Source organism: Falco naumanni, chromosome 10 (genome assembly GCF_017639655.2).
Source record: "Falco naumanni isolate bFalNau1 chromosome 10, bFalNau1.pat, whole genome shotgun sequence".
Taxonomy (NCBI): domain Eukaryota; kingdom Metazoa; phylum Chordata; class Aves; order Falconiformes; family Falconidae; genus Falco; species Falco naumanni.
Window position 1 is genome coordinate 19,605,616 of NC_054063.1, and position 22,801 is coordinate 19,628,416.

A 22,801-nucleotide genomic window follows, 5' to 3' on the forward strand; every position below is an offset into this window, starting at 1 on the left:
CGGTGTGCCCCCCCGCCGGGCCCCGGGGGAGCTGCCGCCGCGGGGGACCCCGGCCCGCGGGTGAGGGCGCGCCGGGTGGCACGCCCGGCCCTGGAGGAGCCCCCTCGGAGGGGATGCTTTTCCTGGGGCCAAGCCCGGGCTGTCGCCGAGCTCCTACCGTGGCCAGGCAGTGCTGGCAGGCCGGGGCTGTGCCGAAAAAAAGCCGGCATTAACGCCTCGCCCTTCACTGCCCAGTTTACCCCAGCCTCCTCGTCCAGTGGAGCAGTCTCCTTCTCCCAGGATTAGGCTTCTCGTTGCCTCTTGAGCAGGAGGGAGAGAGCAGCTCCGCACTGGCACAGCTAAAATTTCTCCGATGAGCCACCCTCCCCAGGTGCAGCGGCAATCGGCTGGCGGCCGGCAACCCGCGCTTCCCGCCCCACAGCAGCGTCTGTGAGTGGTAAAGAAACACCACCTTTCCTCCAAAGCTAAACATGACAATAGAACCAAAAGGCTTTGCAGTGGCGTGCTTTAGGGTTGGCTTGTTTGAGGTTTGGGGTTTTTTTTGTTGTTTCGTTGTGGGTTTTTTTGGTCTTATTTCCCCCCCACCCACCCCCACCCCTTCTATTTGGATTTATGATTTGCTTGGCTTTTTTTGCAATAGTGCATTTTGGGCCATTGAGTGACTCCTATTGTAAAAGTGGCATTGTAGGAAGATAAAAACCAAGGACTGAGTCTCCTACAGGCAGATTTCTGTACGTTGGGACACAATGTCTTCCTTGGCATGAGCTTGACCACACATATGTGACTCGGAAACAGCAGAGGCACTGGCCCCACAAGCACTGTATTGCAATTGTTATGGTTAGATCAAAGGACTCTTGGGTCTTGGCTGGACCCTCGCAAAACTCCACGAGAAAGAAAAAACCTAACAGGTAAGCAAGTGTTTAGAGTAGAAGGTTATTTTAAGTCAGGCTTACCTGAAGGTATTTTCCTCAGGAGACTCAAAGCAGTAACATAAACAGTGATCAGAGAAATCAGTGCTGGTACCTTTGATCTCCAAGAGTATTTGAAGGACACTGAAGTCTCCAGAAGTCCAGAAAATGGCAAATGCTGCCTATTTTTAAATGGAGGGAGACAAAAAATCAGGGCACTAAAGAGAAACCCGAGTTGTTCCAATCCCAAAGTTAACAGAGCTTGTTTGTTTCTGTATGAGACCTAGGAGCACTTGTAGATATGGGGACAAATAGTAAATATCACGTATCTCAACTTCAGCGCTACCTGCAGTCTCACATGGCATTCCCCTTAGCAATGTAAGAGGAAAGCCCAGTTGAAATTATTACAGGTTGGGTGAATAACTGGAAACTTGTATCCCAAGATCTGCACAGAATCTGGTAATATTTAATATTTACATAATTGACCTGAGTGAGGGTCCAGAGAGTCCACTAACAAAATTTGAAGATATTACCAAGACAGGAGAGACTGTGAGCATCTTGGAGCACAGAGTAAGAATTCAAAATGGTCTTGACAAGTTGGAGAAACTGTCTGGCAAACACAGGATGCAATTCAAAAGAAATTTTGCATATATCCTGTGCTTGGGCAGGAATAATCAACTGCAGCAATGCAGGATTGAGGAAGCAACTGGATAGGCAGCAGGTGTGGGAGCAAAGATGGTGTACCAGGTCACAGGCTGAACATGGGGGCCAGGGTGTCTTACTGTTGAAAATGAGACAGAAAAAAAACCAGAGTAAATGTTCCACTGGGATAATGCTGTTTGAGAGGTACCTGTGCATCTGCAGTCTCAGGCAGCCTTCACTCAGCCACACTTTTCACAACATTTGTCATAATTATGTCACCTAAAATAAGAGACCTCTATCAAAAGTATTGGGAAAGGAATCCTCTCTCCAAGCCCCTGCCCTTGCTCCCCCCAGTTCCATTACTCTTTTTTGGAAGGGGACATGATTAACTCTCAGCGTGTGCAGCATGGAAAAGCCAGAACCCTGTTTTCAGCCATGGGGACAGACATAGGTACTGTCCTTTCCTTGGAGTGGGTTAACAGCAGTTGATCCACACAGTCTATTTTACCCAGCTGCCTCGGGCTCCACAATTTCATACATGAGTAGGAGAAAATTAACTTGGTTTCAGCACCTCACTCGCAATCTGGCTTGCCAAATACTGTCTCCAGAGGTGTGACTTCCAAGTCTTTTCTAAAGCCAGCAAGAATGCCATCCCTTTAGTAGCTACTGAGTTGTATTACCCCTCTCTCCCACCCTTATATAGGTTTGCCATCCTCATGTTCACCCCAATATGCATGGGTTTGTCTGGTCACCTCCCTCTTCCAGCTGACCCAGCTTTAACATGCACTTAAATCAGTGTGCAAAGACCAAGCTCAGTCCTGCAAGCACAGGAGAGACAATTCCATCTGCTCTGAATGGGACCAAGCCTTCCTCCGAATCTGGCACTGTTAGCCACCAGCACTGGAGGGGGTACTCACATGCCTTTGGATCCACCTATATTTCTACATTCCTTTGGGAACAGTTGGTGTTGGACTCAGGTAGGCACAAGCATGTCTGCATATCTGTCAGGTTAAGAAGAGCTCATTTGGCAATACCTTCATCTGCTGTGAAATTCAGACAAGGAAGATAAATGTTAATCCAGTGCAGTAAACTGGGACAAAAGTACACCACCAGTCTTTTTTAAAACCATACGGGAGTTTGCTCTGTGGTTTCTATCACCTGGACACAGCTCTTCCGGTACGGTGGTTGTTTCCCTAAAACCTAACTGCTGGCACACTTACTGCTGTCATAGCCTTCACTCGGCGAGGATCTGGTACAGTGGAACCACTTTTACTAGAGCCCTTTTACTCTAAGAAATCAACTCAAATTAGCTAAAGGAGGCCCTGAAGTGCATTAATGAAACTGCACTGAAACCCTCTGTGGACAGAATACCCTTCATTTATTTATGTTTAAACTACCTGAGCAGCAAAGGCAGCAGGATTGAATTGTGACTGCAGGCATTCTGCCTTCCCGCAGGGATTAATGCCATTTATCTAATCCACTTTAACAGTTAATTTATATTCATTACCTTGATTTTCCCTGTGGGTTAGTGCAGAATGACTCTTAGTTGTCAGTGTGGAAACCCTTATTCCAGACTAAGAGTGCCTTAATCCTGAACTAGTTTAATCCTGAAGTGGATTAAACTAATGTGAAATAAGGCTTTTGACTTCCAAAAAAGAGCAGCCATGCAAAGCACTAATTAGCACAGCTCTTTCATTGCAAACTCACAGGCTACTGTAATCCTTGCTCACTGTCACTGAGTCCCATGGTTCCTCTGTGTTTGCCTGCTGCCACTCTGCCTGTAGTACATCCCTTGGCAGACTCAGTGGTTGTAAACCATATCCTGCAAGGCCAGCTCCCAGCTGGCCAACTAGCGTGGGCCAACTGATTTGGCTTTGCTGTGTGACAGTGTCTCCAGGGGTACAGTGAATCCTGAAGAGCAAAAGCAGCAGAAAGGCACCCTTTTATTCTGTTGGCAGGTAGAAGAATTAGACACAATCCCATTTTTAGATAAGAGGAACTGTCCTCCTAGTGAAGGAGAAGGAAGATCTCATCAACATCAGTACTTCAACGAACCCAAAGAAGCCATCTCATGTCACTTCAAGAAAAAAAAGATGACAAAAGACAGAATCATTCGTGACCCTCATGGAAAGCAAGAAGAGTTAAATGCCAAACTGATGGACAGTGAATACCTAAGAGCACCTTTGGAATGTGTCAGGTGTGGTCACTGGTTTTGAACAAGCGCTTTTTGCTTGACTGCACAGCGTGCAGTGTCCCGGTTCCCCCACCACACTGTGACAGCCTGCTGGCTCAGGGCAGGCGGGTGGAGAGACTCTGAAAGCCACCCACAGCTGCTCTTTTTGTCAGAAAGAAATGTTTTAATCTCTCCTAAGTAGGTGCTATGAAGGACACGAGATATGAATAGCAGCACTTTCTGCCAGCACGGACACCCCTGCCTCACATCAGACCATGCCTCAGTTTCCCTTTTATAAACTGGCACACTGGTGCCCCAGACACTCCATCAAAGAAACATCTGTTCCTACACCACTCTCTCTATAAACTCATACCGGTGCTTGTCAAATGTGGGGGGAAATGAGACTCTGGTACCTAGTACCTCGTAGAACCTCTGCCTTTCCTTCTGTGCCATGCATCTGTGACTGCAGCCTGTGGCCTGCAAAGCCTTTGCTAGTGAAAGCGATGTCACCATCACTGCCCTCCAGCCACCTACAAACTCAGCTGCCAGAGACCAGCTCAGGGCAGCACCAGGAAAGTACCCATTTCTTATGCAAACCAACAAAACAGTGGGAGATCTGCTTTTTCACTGTGTTTTGCAGTGTTTTTAAAGGAAGGTCAGGAAAATGAGCAGTGCAACTGGTTTTCAGCAAGCCTCTGCTTGCTGAAAGTGGCTGCAGTGGAGCTGGTCCCCAACAGCCAGCCAAGGAGCCAAGTAGAGTCCCCCAGAGACTCCCCCAGGATGAGTTAATCGAGGATTTGATTGTAAGCCAGTTCAAAGGATCAGGGAGGTTGTAAATCGAGACATCTGTCAGAATCTCCCCAAAACCACAGAACTTTTATCACCATAGTTTTTCACACTTGAGACATTGAATTCTTAAATAGAAAAAGAGAGCAAAATTATCGGCCAAAGTTTCAGCACAGATATGTCTCAACTCTACTGTTGAATAGTACCCTAACAGCTGGGCAACAGATCACTGAGGCTGTCTTCAGATTCAGAAGAAAGGGAGGAAAATTAAGAGCTTTTAAGGCCAGTCGTGTTCCTTTTATTTGGCATATTTAGCCGAGCAATTCTCTGTGACAGTATCATCCGCAGCAAAGCTGGCCTGCTTTACAGTCTGCCTGTAATGCATTTCTGAGAAAAGGGAGAGAGGTAGCATCCTGCCCTTCAGGTTAACCTTTGCAAGAGATGGGAGAGGATGGCATGGCTCTCCTGGCTTTCCAGGCTCTTTGAGTCCCCCTCCAAGAAGCTGCACACTGAATAGATCTTTTGACATTTAACATTCTGGCAAGTAATGATAAATCCACGTAAGGTGTAAAAACTCATGCATTTTTGATGGTGATAAGCTGTGAGGATGCAACTACAGAGAAAATGGTTGGATTTTCTGTCTCTGTTAGCTCAGAGTCAAAACTAGATGTTTTTGTGGATGCCTAGTTTCAGACTAAGCCTTGTAATTGATCTCACGCAGGGGTAACCTGGTGAAATACAAGGGTTTGTGTCATAGGGCAGATCAAATTAATATACTTCAAGGGCCCCTACTGGTTTTAAAACATCAGTGAGCTTATTAGAGCCACTCGATATGAAAAACCTCCTGGGGAGGACAAGTATGAGGCAACAGAGGCCGGGAAAGTCATGCCTGTGAGCAGCAAGCACCTATAAGTGCAGCTCCTTCCGCCCTCATCTTCACAAAGCCTGTCCTTGTTCGCCTGGGAGGGATGCCCTTTCGGGTTCCTGACAAAGTCCAAAGGGGGATGCAGCCAAAATGAAGCCCAGGCAGCTGTGTAGCTGTCAGGAGCTGCTGTGCTCATTGCTGGCACTGCACACCTGGAACAGCTGGGCCAAGCCTGCCTGCCAGCCAGGACAGAGAGCATATCATTCTTATAATTAAAATTAATTCCCTGAAGTGCTTTCTCCTCTTCCCCAGACACAGCAAACAGCTGGAGGCTGAGATTACGGGCGCTGATGCCAATTAGAGCTGTGATAAGGCCAGTCGCATGGGGAGCATTAGTGCACAGCTCTGCTGTGGAGAGACGGCACTTGGAGCTCCTCTGTGCCAAGCTACAAGGTAGCACCCAGCTGGGCAGAGAGCAATGCTGGGCCAGGAGGGCAAGGATGGCCAGAGCAGTCCTGGTGGGGGGAAGCCACCCAGTCCTGTCCCGTTGTGTCCCTGCAGAGGTATGTGTTCTGTCCACCAACCCACACTGTGGAGACTACCTAAGGACAGGCAGAGTGCACCCGCTTCAGCAGTTCTCAAAGGAGATTTGGAAGAAGACCCACAGGGTGTAAAAATCACCAAGTGATGGATGGGGGCAGTAGCCTGTCTTTGCAGGTCGTTAAAAAGCTCTTTGTGCTTCCTTGGTGACAAAGAGACAGCCACAGTACACACATAGATTGGGAAAAGAGAGTTCCTCTCTTCCTCTGAAAACTAGACTGTGTGTTGAGCCTGGCTTTCGCTTTGCTGGGTCACAGTGCCAGTAAAACCAGCCCTTGCTTCTCTCTACCATGTCCGTTCCCAAGCAGGGAGGAAGATTTGCTGACAGGAGGGTAGTGCCTCATAGCAGCCCTTCCAAACCAAAGGCTGTCTCCTGCTTGCTACAGGTGTGCCTGCACAGGAGGTCAGCATTTGCAGGATGAGCCGGGCTTAGTCCCAGCATCCCCAGGCAGAGCATCTCTAGGGAGGCAGATTTACATCCTCAGGGGGCCCTTTGGCTTAGCACCCACCCCTGCTCCAGAGCAGGAGTATAAGGCATATTCTGGCTAGCTGCCAAAGACCTGTCTCATCCCATACCATGGAAAACCAAGGTACTCTGCCAGCACCCAAGGTACCGCTCATGTACCAGTGGGGCACTTTTCCCCTTTCTCTTTCCAATTCTTAGCAAAATATTTGAAGCTTTTTTGTTTTTTTCCAGTGTGAGCCAAACACTGAATATTTATCTTAATCTCTTCTTTCAGAAGAACTGGGTTTTACTGCAGATTTTGCCCAAAGATTTGGCTGGAAGCAGATAAAACTTTGATTAAAATGACTGAGGTCTGCTCTAGCAGAGCCCAGAGCTCCTAACACAAAAGTTTTCCTGCCCTTGCCCCTGGCCAGTGCTGCCAACCATGGTGATGAGTAGCAGGTCCAGCATCTTCTCTCCAGACTTCAGAGCAAGTGGGCACACTTTCAGGAATGTGACATTTTATGCTTTTGGCCCCTGCATCTTAACTTTCTTTTCAAACTGGTGCAAATCTAGAAAGGTGCCATATGTTGCAGCACAACAACCAGGGTCCTTGTTAGACTCTGCTGCCTAGCCAAACAAAGCAGAGAGACAGGCAACCTAAGTGAACCCAAGAGCAGCTCAGGAGTGGAGCACTATATAGGCAGATAAGAGACAGCCATGCACATCCCAGATCTGGACACCTCTGCTAAGAGTAATTTTCCCCTTGCTGAATCATGTGCTGCTGTGGAGGGTGTGTAGCCTCAGAGGCAGGGCTCTCCCATGCCAAGGCTGGGACTTGAATGAAACCCAGGTATCTTGTCATACTGGGTGTGGGGAGGTGTATAGTCCCTGCTCACAGAGTGAGCCTTATAGAGACTGATACAGCCCATTTGCACACACAGAGGCACTGGGAAGCCAGCAAATGGGAATAAACGTGGCTTTTCCTTCTGTTTTGTGCATTGTTTTAAGCACAAACCTCCAAAAGGGACCATAAGGGGCTGGCACGCTTCTGTGACACTGGGTTTATTCCAAGACAAGGATTGCTCCCTAACCTGTTCAGGGTTTTGGAATAATAACTGAGTCCACCCTGGGGCTTGGGAATGGGGTAGGTGTTTTTCTGTGGCCCCATGACCATATGGACTGAGATTTTTCTTCTTCTCCCAAGCCCACCTACAGCTGCCCCTGATCACCCCTTCCTCCCACCCCACTCTTCCCTTTTGCAGCCAAAATTACAAAATCAGGTGGTAAAGATTAAAACCACTCCTGAAACCATCCTGTGCAAGAAAGGAGCATTTAGAAGGCTAAATCCTTCAATCCCCTTATTCCAATTAGGGTCCTTTCTCTTACAGACCTGAGAGTGATGCAAGAAAATTACTCCAATCTGCTCTCAGTAGATAGCAGCGTCATGGTCAACTCCTTGGCACGGGGAAGGCTCACCTGCAAACATACAACAGAAAATCCCCAGTACACACATGGACTCACACCATGTATATTAAGAAAGAAAAAAAGAATGGGGGAGGCTGAAGTTCCTGAACACCCTGTAAGCTGATTAAAAGGTATTTTACGTAGGAAGGATTTAGCCATACAGCTCCTAGTACCATCTGACCTCAATAAACTCCCATGCCATCAGCGGGTGCTGCCATTGGATTGCGTCCCAGCCTGTTCCTGGGCTCCTCGAAGGTCAGCTGTACCTAGACAGCTTCATCAGGATTGCGACACCCTCACTGGACATGTGTGGTGGATGAGATGGTCCTTCCCCAACCTTCCTCAGCCTGTCTTGACTCTCGTGCGCTTAGCCATCTCGAAGCCATGGACCTCGAAGACACCAGTGCAGAGGCTGTAGGAGCATTTTGGGATGTGTGTTTTGGCCAATTAAGGTGTCTCCATGAAGAAAAGCAGCCCCAGCAGATCCTGAGTTGCTGCAGTAACATAGCTGGGGACAAGCTGGCGATGGATGCTACCTTGCAAGGGTTGCCCTGGATAAACAGCAACCCCAAAGGCTGCATGGGCTTTCCTGGTCCAAGGCAGGACCAAAAAAGTCCAGATGACATGGTAGCAGCATTTATCCAGCCTGTTCTTGAATTTCTCTGGGGGTGGAACCTGAATGCATTCACACTGCTCCTTAGCCAGAAAGTCTTTTCTGATCTCCTGCATTAATTTCTTTGAAGTTTGAATGGGAATTTCTCCCCTTCAAAACTCAGAATGACTCCTAGAGCTCTGTGTGCCAATTTTTGAGAGTCCACCTGCATCATTCTTGTGGTATGGGGTCAAGATACCTAGGTTTATGATAAAACCTTCACTTTTTTGAAATGCAGTTTCTTGTGTCTTTTACCCCCAACACAGAAAAAGGCCAGGCCCATGTGTTATCCTTAAATTTTGCCACATTTGGAACTAATACATTTAACAGTTATAAGATGCTGCATCTCACACTGAAGGCTTGGTGACCCCTGTACAGGAATTGTAGAGGAATGAAGCTGGGTTAATTAACATTGATAATATACAGCTGTGCGCTGGTTTCAGGGGCGGTGGGTTGGCTGACGTGGATAAGGTGCAGCTGTGGCTGGTTCCTGCTAAGTGGTTAAATAGCTCTAGGGGGGGGGGGGGGGGAAATGGATGAGGAGCTTTGGATGAAGAGAGACTTGGAAGAAGCAGAGGGAGGAGAGTGAGTGCCCTGCATGTAGGTGAGATGAGGAGAGGCCCTAGGAGAAGCAGGGGGTCTGGAGGTGGATGCAGCAGAGGCAAGAAGCAGGTTGGACTGGCCTGAAGAAGATGAAGAAACAGTATGGGCTGTAGGTGAACCTTTGAAACCTTGTGTGAGACTGATGGTGGTGCTGAGGCATGAGAGGGCTGGTATGGGGCAATAAAAGCCTTGCTGCAGCTGGCTAGCTTGGGTAGCTCTGTGATGACCCATTCCTCACGCTGTAAAGAAGAGAAAAAAGATCTTCGTCTATGCTACTCTCAGCTTTAATGCCTTTGGGATGGGTCAGCTTGTGCGTGCTAATCATTAAGTATCCTTTAATGAAGAGCCTCAGTGTCAAAGTGGGGGTAGCCCCTCTGTTTCATAACCCTTGCCTGCTGCCATGCATGAGGGTGTCCCCAGCCAACAGTGTGGATGCTGTGAATAGCCCTTGTACCTGTGGCAACTGGATTTACTTAATGTGGCTCACCACAGGTCTCTCCGTGCTGTGCATCAGTCGGTGTCAAGCCTAAGCGTAAGTGACAGCACAAAGATTCTGGTGGCTTTACACCTGCAGTAACCTCCAGGCAGCTCACTTCCTGCTCAGGGGTGGCCCCAAGGCTCACAGAATGCTTCTCCTTCCTGTCTTGGGGTAGCTCTCCCTGCCCTCTTCAATGAGTGTTGGTGCAAGTAATGGCCTCAGAGCTCCTTAGTGTTACCTGTTTGCAGCACTTTGTTATACATCCTGTTAAAGAGTGTTATGTCCCATAAACAGGTAAGTCACTGGCAGCTGGTGGCAAGGATCAGTTCAGCTCTGAGTTCTTGCAGCTTCAGGTATGACAGCTGTGCAAGGAGTAGGGGTCAGGTGAGGGCAATAATTTCCTTTTCCTTTGTCATTCTTAGAGTCAATGATGGGGAGCTTTTCTCTGCAACAATGCTGCACAGAGATGATGGGTTAGATTACAGGGATTAATGGATGATTTATTCATGCTTTGTGCCTGCTGGATACAGGCAAGGGGAATCTCAACTCCCACTTTGAATGCTCACACAAATGAAGAACGGGAAAAGCGAGGTGCAAATTCACAGAGCTCCGTTCAGCTAATACTGCTAAGAGTGTTGTTGTTTACTCCTGTTTCCAAAATGTCTCCTGATGAGAGTTTAATTTTAATTCTGGTTAAAGGAGAATCAGATGTCATTTCAGGACTGGGGATTTGGTTTGGGCTCCAGTTTATTCAGGTATAAATTCCAGCTCGCCAAAGCTTTTGAGTTTCCTCGCATGGTCCTGAATTTCTTTATTGGGAGGCCTCAGGAACTGCATTTAAGCTCAAGCCCATGGTGATCACCTGCGTTATGTTACAGCAGTGCTGGGCACGGCCACGCAGTTTTCTACCCCACCGCCTTTTCACGGTCTGTCACTGTTGCTATAAGGCAAACACTTTTTTTTTTTTTGTTGCAAGTAGATGTATCGGGTAGTTCGTGTTCTTCAGTCCCCAGAAGCTTTTATTTTCCCGTTACTCACCCTCTGCTGCCATCATGGGGCCACTTCGTCATTGCAACCTCTTCTGTGTGCCTCTCAGCTAGAGCGGTTTAGATTCTTGTAGCAAACCGAGTTTCCCCCAGAGCTTGGAGGCACTTCAGACCCATTGAGGTTATTTACAAAGCAAAGGAAATCACATTAGTAACTTTTAGCTCCCTATATGTTGCTTAGCCTTTTTTAAATTAACTTTTATCCCTCCTTGTTCCTACATGGTCTTTCTCAGTTGTAGATGTTTGGCAACACTACGAGCCTAAGCTGAAGCCAGCCACCACTGATGTAGACAGAAAATATTAATACAGAAAACATGAAGATTTAAAGGCAAAGAACAGTATTTCTGCAAGAATTGCAGATGTCACCAATGTCACTGGGGGCTCCCAAAGCAGGGCTGAGTGCCCAGAAGAGCTTTCAGCTGCCATGGGAGAAGGATGTGACTTGCAATGCATCTGCACCTGGTTGTAGGGAGAGGAAATGCATTGAATGAGGCAGTAACCCTACAGTAAGTTGTATCAGTGATGGTGGGAGGGCTGCAGGAGGAATGCCAGCAAAAACGCAGCTGAAAAAAACAGTTGTTACAGAAAGGTGAGGAAATGGTTGGGAAATACCTGGATGTGTGAAGGATTGACCTGCGCTGTCTCCAAGGAGGAAATGGGGTCCCCTATCCAAGCAGTGGCCATCTCTCAGTCCTCCAGTCCTGGAATGGGACTTGGAATGTCCCCACTGTTTCTTCCTCTCCCTTTTGCAGGGGTCTGGTTGCAGCCTGCAGTCACATGCAGGAGTGCTGAGGCTTGCTGCTCAATCAGTGCATGGGTTATTCTTCCCAGAGAAAGATGACGGGGAAAATCAGGTCCCTTCCAACCCTCTAGTCAGGAGAACGTCATCTGCTTTGCCAAAGAAAAGAAGATAAGTAGACAAGAAAAAGTGTAATATAGCTCTTATTTCTCCAGTTGGAAAATAAGATTTATTTACAATGATTAATCCTTTCAAGCTACTTTATACAACATAAAGGAGGAGAGAAAGGGCATAATCCTATTTTCTCCCTCCATTTCCATGTCACCTTTAGTAGCAGTATTTGGAAGCAACCAGCTCCAAACCCCAGCAAAGGCAGGCAATATATTCAGAATTTTTTTCTGTGCATGTATAAGCAGTAGCTTTGAAGCTGGGATACAGTCTGTTCTCAGCAGAACTCTCCCAGACACGGCTGTGAAACAATTTGAAAGAGGTTGTCCCCTCATGCAAAACTCGGCCCTCATTCTACTGATCAGGCAATGTTTGCCCTAAAAAAGTGACATAGTGTTTAGTCAGATCTTAGGTACACACATACACTCACTGACAGTTCCTGTCACTTGCAAACAAAACTCAAGCCAGGATTAAAAAAGAACAGAAAATGAAGCTCCTATCATTTGGTAATTTAAGCCAGGAGGAGAGATAATGATGACAATCATAATGAATCAATTGGTATGAGGATGTTTGCCCAACAAATTACAGTCATTACAGACAGAAGTAGGAATTATTACCTGTCAGCAGAAATACACTACACAGAATGGTTGTGAATGACCTGATCAGATTTAGAGAGTAATTAAAAGGACATTCCAGCCTGGATGCATTATTTGCTGTTAATCATGATTAAGCGTATTCATATCTTTACCCAAATAATTGCTTCTGATAAGGGCTGCAGATTTATAGGGGGCCAAGGTGACAAATGGGCCAGTGGTGCGCTGTAGCCGTGAAACAGCTGAGAGCCTGGAGTGACCACAGTCTGGTGAGTACTGCTGTTGGGCTGGATGGGCTGCCTTCTCCCCTCTTTCAGTTTTTGGGTGGTGGATTTCAGGTTTCTGTAATGCTTTGCTGAGCCATTGCCATGAGGCCACCCATATCCTGAACAGCAATGCTTGTAATGTGTGGGAGTGTCCTCCTCTGAGTAACCAGAAGAAGGAACAGAGCCCAGACAACATCTGGACCAGATGGCTTCTGGAAATGTGGTCTTTAGTTTCAGGTAGAGCACAATAGAGCAGCAGGAGCAAGAAGGTATGCAAAGTGGCTGTGTATCAGCCTTTTTGGAAGCTCTCCTAGCAGTAGTACTCCTGCAGGGTATTGGCATCCTCGATTCAGCAAAACCTTTGGCTGCAATCTGACGCTTCAGTAGTAGGAATTTTCTGCTGGAAAGATCTGAGACGCTTCCAGGTTCTAGGCTGGCTTGGTGCACTCTTCTTTCAGCTAAAGGTTCTGGCTAGCTAAGGAGTTTGCATTTATTGAAAGCCACCATCACTGGGGAGGGCAATAAAAAGCTCAGAAGGATCTCAGAGAGTTAATACAGCTCCACTGCGATGACACTGAAGATCTACCTCCTCCCTGGGGTCTGACTGATTAAAAAAATCTCAATGCAATACATCATTATTGGTACACAGGAGAAGTGCCCCAACAACCGTTACTGTTCCTAGCAACTTCAGCACAGTCAAGACAAAATTATGTCCAGAAAGGGAAAAGATGAGCTGATCCACTTGATTAACACATAGAAAGGTTACGAAGATAGGGAAACTCTGAACCTAGGGATGGGCTTTAAAATGGGCTCTTTAAGTGCTCCAAGACAAATGCCTGCCCAGGGTTGGCACAAGGAAGGTCAAATGCTGTGGTGAGATCCTGGATGGGGGTCAAGGCATTGCATGGCAGGTATTGTGCGGACTGAAGGACAGGCTCAGGATCCAGATTTCCCTTCCCTGAAGGGTGGAGTGCTCTGGTTTTGGTGGTGGTTTTAAGCTCTTTCACATCCCTTAGCTGGGAAGCAGTACTGCAGAGTCTGTTTTGTCTGGACTCCAATAAGAAACTCATCTTTGAAATGCCTTTCTTGTTTTACTTATTCAGTCCCCCTCAAAGCCAAATCAAGCAGGAAAACACACTACTAAAGCATCAGAAATGTGTGAGATGAACTTGGCTCCTTAATCGTGCAAAACCTCTCACTTGTCTGCTCTGCAACCCCCATTAAATATTTGTGCTGTGGCTTACAGTGAATAGATTTCTGTATAAATCCCCCACTCTTGTCCTTCCCCCTTTTGCCTCTTCTCATCTTGCAGTATCTTTAGAGTAGCAAACAGTCCCAGAAGGGTGGCTAGAAAGTGTTCAGGAAACTCTGTCAGTCCTTTAATGCTCTCTGTACTGTCTAGTTTCAGACTAAAGTAAAAGCAAAGTGAGAGGACTTTGATTTTGGGTTAGCAAGTACTATCTGAGAGTTTCCAGGGTAGCAACTAAGAAAGCAAGGTTTGCTTCTTTGCTGGAGGAAGGCAGGTGTATTGCAAGTTACAGCTATGGCTCCTGTGTAATCCTTGGGGAAATGTAAGCACCCTCTTATAAAGGCACATACACATCTCTGCAGATATAGGGCTGCAAAAGGAGCCTAGAAATAAAAGGGAAAAACATGCAATGGCTTGTGATAAACAACATATGCTTTTCTTTTTATTTTAGTAAAAACCCAAAATATGAAGTTCTGCTGCTACTGAAATTGTGTTATTTCTTTTTTCCTTCTTGAAAGATTAGAGGATAGGCAGATATTGGCACACACAAGAGCTTTTCCCTTCCCCTCTGCACAGATGAACTTTTCTTTGGTACATACTATTTTTTTTGTCTGAAAAACCCAAAGAGATTTCTCCTGGGCGTCCTCTAGGTATACTAATAACTGTCTGTGTGGTGTGTTTTCATGGGCACTTTAAATCCTCTCCCTGAAGGCTCAGCTCTCAGCGACTTATAGTTGAAGATGGTTTATTCCATGGTGTTGTGCTGCTGAGGGATCAACTCACATGATGCCTGTCTGCATATTCAAGGCATTATTATACTGACTCACAGCAAAACTCCAGCACAAACATCATCTCACACAGCCAACCATAGGCCTGTGCTCTGGGACTGCGTGGTGGTGGTGATGGGATAACAACTAAAACCAACTTCCAATTATGAATGATTTGAATTATTTATCTTTGTACTTTACCAGCAAAAACAGTATTTCTTTAGAAATTCCTGCCTAATTTAATTATAGCAGTGTTATTCGTATAGCTGTGTCTTCTGTGTGGTGTTTGAACTGTACCAAAGTCATTTGTTATGGTGTTCATAAAACCTTGTGCTTTGATTCAGGAGAGAACATGTTTTCCCAGATGACTGGCCTGTGGCAACTAATTATTCCCATGATTGTCCTATTACACTTCTCAGCATCTCTTCCGTCCCAGGAGAGGTAAGCATTTCTTGTGCCTCTGCTTCCTTTCTCTCTGTGGCTTTTTGTTCAAAGAGCCTGCTAAGTATAAAGTTAGCCTTTTATCTTCCTTCTAGAACTTGCATCTACTTGGCTGTTGGATTTTTTTTTCTTCCCTAAATTGATTTAGTTAGAGTGCAAATGTCGTAAACATTTTTACTTGCTTAAGAATGGAAACATTGATTTGACGTAATTCAGGAGAAAAATCAGGACCCTAAACAGATCAACTACAGTAAAAAAGACACTTGAGTCTGTTTTCCTGCTAGGTACTTATACGGGCTGATAGAGGTGAAAGTTTCTGTTTCAGATAGTTTGATTATTTTTGTTATGCTTTCATGGGACTAGACTTGTAAGTTCACCCGTTCATAATCTCATGCCAGACTTTAGCAGGGCTGTCTCTCCTCCCACTTGTGTAGAGGCAATTAAAGCACAGAGAGGCTAAAGCACTTAGGCTTTAAGAGGACAGACCTGAGACTCCCCTGCAGCCCTTCCATGGCCACAACCAGTGTTTAATTAACTACTGATCTTCTTTTGTGCTGAATCAGTGTTAACCTCACATTTCCATATCCTTACGGTAAGGTGATTGCATTAGTAAGAAGGAGGTGCAGGTGGTTTTTCTGTGTGATGGTTAACAAAGGTATTTCTTTTAAACTCCTGTACACCTTGCCTTTTTTTGGTGAAACTGCGAAGCTGGCAAAAATTCTTGCCCGTCTGTTTGCAACCCTCTTCCCTTGAGGGAGCATTTTTAAATGCCTGTTCTTCTTTGGTCTTAAAACCATGCCTTTTCACCTCTTTTTTTCTCTTCTAACCTCCCAGGACTGAGAGGCACGCTGATGGGCTTTTCCACAGTGAGCTCAGCAAGATGAATGGCAATGCCTATGTGCAGCAGCTAGTCAAACACCTGGTGGGCCTCAAGGAGAGGTAAGGACCAGCCAAAACCACTCTCCTGGAGCATGGAAGTCTCCAGCAGGAGATGGGATCCCAGCAATGACTGGCATGACTGTGGGGCTGAGCTGTCTCCAGCTCCAGAGCCAGCCTAAGCACTGGCCTTATCAGATGCCCAAGATGAAAGGAGAAGGGGAGAGATACAGGGCTTCTTGACAGTGGGAAGAGAGAAACTTTTGTGTCCTGTGATATGTCCCACATCACGTGGTTGGAAAGAGCAGCCATTTTACTGTGTTTTCCCTGACTCAGGTCCCAGAGGCACTCAGATGGACTGTTTACCAGTGAATACAGCAAGATGAGAGGAAATGCTCAGGTTCAGAAATTCATTCAAAATCTCATGGGCCACAAGCGCAGGTAAGAGCTCTGCTTCCTGGGGAATGAGAAGGCAGCTTGGGTCATGCAGGGTGCAGGTCTCAGCTCCAAGGAAACGGGGTGACATGACCAGTGCTTTGGAAAACTTGAGACAAGGGCAAGATGGTTTCATCTGGCTAGGCTGCACCTGGAGCCGCTGTACAGTAGCAGAGACATCCCACCAGCCTGCCCTGCCGGTCACAGCAGGCAAAGCGGGTCACAAACCTCACTGAGGCCATTTCTAAGCATAAACCAACATTATCTATTGCATATGCATCTCAAGCTTAATCCATAGGACACAAAACTTTACACCAGATCACAGCCTGGGATTTTTTGTTTGCATTTTAATTTAGCCTTTTTGGAAAAGCTGCAGGTGATTTACCTACTCCAAATAAAGCACCTTGTAATAAACCATTTGTAGATAAATGGGCTCCGTAACAGAATGAGGAAGACCTCTGGGTTTCACAGTCTGCACTCACGGCTCTGACTGCCAAACTGGGCAGGCTTTAGACATAATCATATAATGGCCAACATGGGGTCTTTCATTCAGATACAGGGTCACTAGCTCCCACTGAAGCCATGTATCTGAGCACATCATCAGTTATGTGGTGCACTGCAATACAGCTCACAACTGCTGCTGCTGCCCTTGCCGCTGGTATGTTGTGAAGTGACAGCATTGTCTGGAGAGGTTTTCTTCAAGCTTGGTCCTTTCTTCAATGCAAATACTGATTCAATGCACATTGATTCCTTCCCATCTGTTCAGACTGCTTTGATATATTCTGGGACATGCACCACTAACAAAATCCTGGCAGATGCAGTAGATTTTTAATTTCCAAATGCTTGAAAAAGGTATACATCCATGGGCAAAAGAACATGCCGGTACTGGGTAATGAGGCAGAGTACAAGTGCATATTAAAACTTGTCCCTTTGCCAGCCAGAAAGCATCTGAGCCTGATTTGAAGAGGATATTTCTTTTTGCTCCTGCACAGCTATAGACAATCAGCAGGTTAACAGAGCGTGGACCATGAGGCAGGTTGCCCTGGGGGGTGAACCTGCCTTCCAGACAGCAGGGCTGCTTTACAGCTGTAGTGGTTACACTATTTTTTTTGTTAATTATTATTAATTTTCTTTATCTAAACCAGCTCACCAGGACCAGTCAACACTGATGTGCAGGGGAGAGAGGAAGAAAGCAGCCATGAGGAACTTTGCTTTCTATGGTTGTACCAGAGCTTTCTAAACACCAGGTAGGAGGGACGGATTTGTCACCTCTATGGCCCTGATTACCACAGTATTTAAGCCGAAAGAGGTTCTTTAGTAACTTGTAAATGCCCAGTTTTTACCCCAAGTGCAGAAGTCTGATGTAATGCAGCAGATCAGGAGGACTCAGCTGATATCCTCAAAAATATCCTCAAAAAGGGGAAGGGTGGAAAATTTATTAAATTGTCCATATTTTAAAATCACTTCTGCCTCATTTCTCATCAGCTTGTGAGGCACTGTCATTGCTGAAGTGCAGCCCTCCATACCACTTTGTACCTCCTGTCACGCTGCCAGCAACCACACTTCCAGGTGTGGTTTGCAGAGTTAGAAAAGCAAATGCTTTCATCTAACTGCAAGGTGGCATGTGACTCTGTGTGCAATCTCGATTTCTGTGCCTATGTTCACGGTAATCTCTATTTCTGTGTGCCAAGCCCGCCTGGTACTCGGTTTTGCCTTACCTAAAGCCAAGTTGGCATTGAGATTTGCAGCGAAGGTGTGCTATATAAATGCTGTATAAAAGCCAGTTACTAAAAATAATAACCCAGGGAAATAACATCTTTTTCTAATCATAGTGTTGTCATCCTGGTCTGAAACAATTGTTCGTCCCATTAGGAAACCTGATCTGAGAGTTAAAATAGGAAGCCTTTACTACCCTGTCTTGATTCAGTTATTGATTCAAAGATACACCTGAGGCTGGGCTGTCCCAGCATCTGCAGATTGTCTCTTCCTAGTGACCAACCACTTTCAGTTAGACATCTCATTGTTAAATCAGTGAGGAATTTTATTAGGAATAAGCTGGCCCTTAGTACCTCTTGTGCACATTGCCTAGAATAAATGGGGGTAATAACACCAATAGGGTTGCCTGTGCATTTGTGGGGTACCTGGCTGCGGATGGGTGTGACCTGGGTCCCTCTATCATACATCTGTTCCTTGGAGTCATCTTTGAGTTTTACAAGGTGGCCTTGTCACCCTTCCTGCAGTTCGTGTCCCCAGGAATAACAAACTATCACCCAATTTTTCCCTTCCAACAGCCACTCGGACAGTGATGCCTGGGAAGCTGCTGCAGTTACCAGCCAGTATGTTTGCCCCATCACTAAGCAGCTGGTTGCAGACATCAAGGAAGATGCAGACAGTTTTGACTGAAGGTGAAGGGAAAGAAACACCCAAGGAGACAGCTTTGCATGTATATAGCTTTGAAAATAAACAGGAAAGCTATTGAATTTGCTTTAGGAAAAACTCGTGAGATCAGCAAACATAAACAGTAAAAATAAAAAAGCAGCAAAAACCCAATAAACCCTCTTAGATTATCAAGTGAAATGCATGTCAGTGTGAACTGCTGTCAGTAGATGGAGCCTGAATGAAGCACATCACTTCCACTTTGTGTTAGCATTTGGCTGCCTGCTTCTGAAGTCAAATAAAGATTTGTTAGCTACGTCTGTGCTTTGGCTACTCTTTGGGAAACAGTAACAATGATGGTACAATTTTTAGGTGTTGAAATATTAAGAATGCGGGGGGGGGGGGGGGGGGGGGGGAGTATTTTGCCAGGCTTCCCCAGTATAAGGCATGTTGGGACTAGCTGGAGTCCTTGGCCACATCTTCTGTGGCTGTGACTCAGGACTGCATGCAATCCAGCTGTAAAAAAAGGCCAGTATCGGGGCCTCTATTTAGCAGAAACTTAGCCAGGTGCTAAACTCATTGCAAAGAAATGTACTGAGAGCTATGCAATGTAAATACACAGTGTAAATAGAGTTTCCACTCCACTCTGCCCCTGTATTTACCAGCCCAGCTTTCTCACAGCTGCTAAAGACAAAGCTCCACTAGAAGAAATATATTCCCACCATTTAATGAAGTTTATGTTTTATTCCTGCACCATGCTGCTTGGCAGATTCCCTACTCTGACAGAACAGCAACTCTACCTTCCCTGTAAAACGAACAGATTTTGAAAAGCAGCTCTAAAATAAGGTGCCTTCAGCTGCAGTCATGGCTGCCTACTGCAGAACTTCTCGGTCCATCCCTGCACCATCAGTTGTCACCATTTATGCTGTGTACCTGACATCTGTGAAGAAGCTAGTTGCTCCTAAATGTTCACCTAAGCACCCATTCCCTTACTGTGATGCTGAGAGGCTGTTCTCTGGACCATGGCATTTATTTTGGTCTGTAGGAAATCTCTGCTAGGAAAGAGACTTCTTGGAGGACTTTTGGAAGGAGTGTTGACAACCTGTATTTTGTTAAGCCACTAACAGCTATTTGGCTAAAAGGTAGCATCTAAAAACTTTCTGAAATCAATTGGGAGTTTAAAAGGAACAGTGAGAGAAACTGTACCCTTTTTCCTCCTATAAAATGGGTAAATTGAAAACAATGGTGTTTCTTTGCTCAAGTGGCCAAATGTCTTGCCCCATGATATTTGGCTTGTGAAAATTTACTTAGAAAAAGACAGAACAAAACAGCAGAATATCATGCTATCGAGGCTTCGGAAAACTGCTGAGATGTAAATAATTGGAGCCTAGATGGAGATTCTGGGGAGCATCCCTACAAAGAGCCACTGCCAGGCACTGACAGAAGGAGACAGGTGTCCCTACAAAGTTTCTGAGCAATGACTGGGCTGCAGCTGAGCCCAGTCGCTGTCTCTGGATCCACTCTGCTCACCTTGTGAGGATACTGTCACGTACCTGGGAATAACATGAGGGTTGTAGAAACGTAACTGGTTATCTCAACCCAAGGACTTACACAGGCCCTAGCTCCTTCCTTTATCATCCAGACAAAAGAGTGGCCAAGATGGCTCTTTCCTGAAACCTTTGTCTTTTCCAGAAATAAGACATCTGAGAGCTGGCTTTTTAATTTATTTTTTTTTAAAGATGTTTTTCAGGAACAGCATAACAGACTACAACTAGAAGAGAGAAACCATAAGTCATGGGCTGGAGAACAAAACCTGTTACAGAAGAGAATGTGGACCATGAAGAAAAGGTCTGGCTAAAATAAATAAGATATAGTTGGTATAGTAGCATCATTATGACTTTTTCCAGGAAATGATCTAACCAAAACACACCCTCTCCCTGGCACATTGGAAACATAAATTTGCCTGCTTCCTCCTCACTGGGAGAGGCTGAAGTATACAGACAGCTTCCCAAGTGTCAGCCCTTATCCTCCTTCATGTTTATCTCAGGGGGCTTGCCTCTGAATTCTGAAATGCTTCAAATCTATCCTTGTTGCTACAGAGAGTTTAGGATAGGAAAGACCCAGGAACAAAGCAGAAACAGGAATTTATGCGTCATCATGTTCCATGACCAGTAAATATCTTTCAATAAGTCATCCAATGAGGCAAAGAGGCAAAGGTTGAACTGCAGTAATCCACTCCAGCCAGCCAATGGTTTTGGCCTTTATGAAGCAGTGAATACAGAAGATGGTGCTGGGAGAAACAGGGAGAGAAGACCAGCTTAATCAGAAACATTTTTTTTTCAACAACTGGCAGCTCACCATGGCTGTTTCTCACTGGCTCCTCACTGCTATGCTCTTTCTGCTGCTCTTCGTAACACATGTTTCAGCACAGCAACAAGGTAAGCTCTTGCAGGTGGTCCGTGACCACAGAAGAATAACCCCCCGGGCGGCAGCAGCTTGCACCATAGTAAGTGGGAGATTTTTACCTTCTTACTCCAAGACAGCTTTGTTCAACAACCTTCTCTCCAAGGGTAACCAGAGGGGTCTCAGGTCTCACTCAACTCTGTCAGAATGTGAATTCCTGGGCAATTTTGTGTCTAATTTGTGTGTTTTTCCAGGGTGTTCTGTGAGTAATAGAAACCCAAGCATTTATGAAAATAACCCTCTTGGCTACGTGGTGACCACTATCCGTGTGGAACCAGGCTTCACTGTAATGATTGATCCTTCTTCCCCCGACCACAGTTTTTTCACTATAAAGGGGTCTGAGCTACAGCTGAACCGAAGTGTGGACTATGAGGTAAGTCTTTAGCTAGCAGGCTGCCCGAATGAGACAGATAAAGCTAGGATGCAGTGAGTTTCAACCTGGGGTCTTGGACTTTCAGATATTCGTAAGGCATTTCTAAAGGATCTAGGAAATAACATTGAAAAATAAAGCTATTTCAGCTGGGTTTGAGTTCACTGCTTGCGGAGATCAGCCCTTCCACAAGCAGAGTATAGGGAGGAGGGGGATGCATGGTGTGCTTGCTGTGACCTTCTTTCAATTAACCTGTATGAATTAAAGCAAGGGAAGTTTTAAAGCCAAAAATGTGACAACTGTAGTGTTCAAAATGATCCCTGTTTGCTTCTAGAAAACACAGCTTTGAGCAGTCAGGTGATCTTGTGTGAAGCATAAAGGCAGTATAAAAGGTCAATGTGTTCATTTAGGTTGCTGCTAAATTATTTTACCTTCCTGGAGTGCTCTGTACACAGTCACAAGCATCCTTAAGCTGCCTTTCCCCTAATGTAAAAACCCACATTTATTTGGCTGAAGAAGAGCAGACAGAGTTAACACCCTACAGGCAACACTGTACTTGCTGCATGGTACATTTCTGTTTCATTCAATTTAAAAAGAAATCTCTATTTGAAGTCACCTGAACTGCAAGAAAATGGCCGAATATCTCTGCTGACATGTTACAGGAATTACAGGGAGAGAAGCTGGAGTATAGGTCTGCTTTGACTCCATCGTAAACAAGATTCCAGTGCTGACGGAGGGCTGTAAAGGAAAGAAAAGAAAAGTTAGATATGTCTGAAAACAAGATAAAGCCCAGTACCATTTCTGATTCAGCAATGCATGTATTTGTCTCATTTACTTTAGAAAGATTTGGTACATTTTGACTTGTTTCTACAATGGCTGGGGTTTTGTTTTTTGCATACAGAAAGACACCTTGCTGTTGGTGGACCTGATTTGTAAGGACACTGCTGGGCAGGTGAGTGCTCTTCCAGTGCTCTCAGCCCTGTTACAATATACTGCAGGGCAGCACATACTTCCTTCCATTTTTCCTAGTCCACAGACTGGGATGAGATGTCCTTTTCTTTGTGGATGTACACACCCTCTCAACAAAGAGAGAGCACCCAAAGCTCTGTGAATGAGGAGGGGGTGGGAACAAATGCACAACCCTCCACACACTGTGGGTGCTGCAAACCCCAGCCCCATCCAGCTGTGCTCCTTTCACCATCCCTTCTAGTCATTCTGCAAATCAGGATCAGCTCCTAACAGTCTTTATTTTTGTCTTTGATTCTCTCACTTTACTCTTTCTGCAGAGCGATTATTTGCAAATTTTTGTGACCATTCTCAACTTGAACGATAACAGCCCAGTGTTTAAGCAAATGAATCTCACCAAAGTTGTCCCTGAGGTAAACATTTTATG

The 22,801-nt window shown here is 45.7% G+C and overlaps 2 protein-coding genes across 8 annotated transcripts in view; both read left to right on the forward strand.

Annotated features, from left to right (window-relative positions):
• On the forward strand, positions 1 to 18,941 carry SCT (secretin). Of its 4 annotated transcripts, none has more exons than XM_040607903.1 (6): positions 1 to 436; positions 14,792 to 14,888; positions 15,723 to 15,827; positions 16,101 to 16,205; positions 17,345 to 17,446; positions 18,491 to 18,941. In XM_040607903.1, exons 2-6 carry the CDS (start codon positions 14,800 to 14,802, stop codon positions 18,600 to 18,602), a joined length of 513 nt encoding a protein of 170 aa, XP_040463837.1. In that variant the 5' UTR covers positions 1 to 436; positions 14,792 to 14,799; the 3' UTR covers positions 18,603 to 18,941. The 4 variants fall into 4 exon arrangements, with proteins under 4 accessions (XP_040463837.1, XP_040463838.1, XP_040463840.1 ...); XM_040607904.1 differs by having other exon boundaries at positions 1 to 429; XM_040607906.1 differs by lacking the exon at positions 1 to 436 and adding an exon at positions 8,984 to 9,913.
• The window catches only part of CDHR5 (cadherin related family member 5), a 20,561-nt gene continuing 13,874 nt past the window's right edge, over positions 16,115 to 22,801 (forward strand). The window contains exons 1-5 of one of the 4 annotated variants that reach the window (XM_040607895.1): positions 17,349 to 17,446; positions 20,315 to 21,013; positions 21,233 to 21,411; positions 22,310 to 22,360; positions 22,695 to 22,787. In XM_040607895.1, the coding sequence (XP_040463829.1) occupies positions 20,860 to 21,013; positions 21,233 to 21,411; positions 22,310 to 22,360; positions 22,695 to 22,787 (477 nt within the window). In that variant the 5' untranslated portion in view covers positions 17,349 to 17,446; positions 20,315 to 20,859. Of the gene's footprint in view, positions 16,206 to 17,348; positions 17,447 to 20,314; positions 21,412 to 22,309; positions 22,361 to 22,694; positions 22,788 to 22,801 lie in introns of those variants that run through there. The other 3 variants (XM_040607896.1, XM_040607894.1, XM_040607893.1) reach the window with 3 other exon arrangements.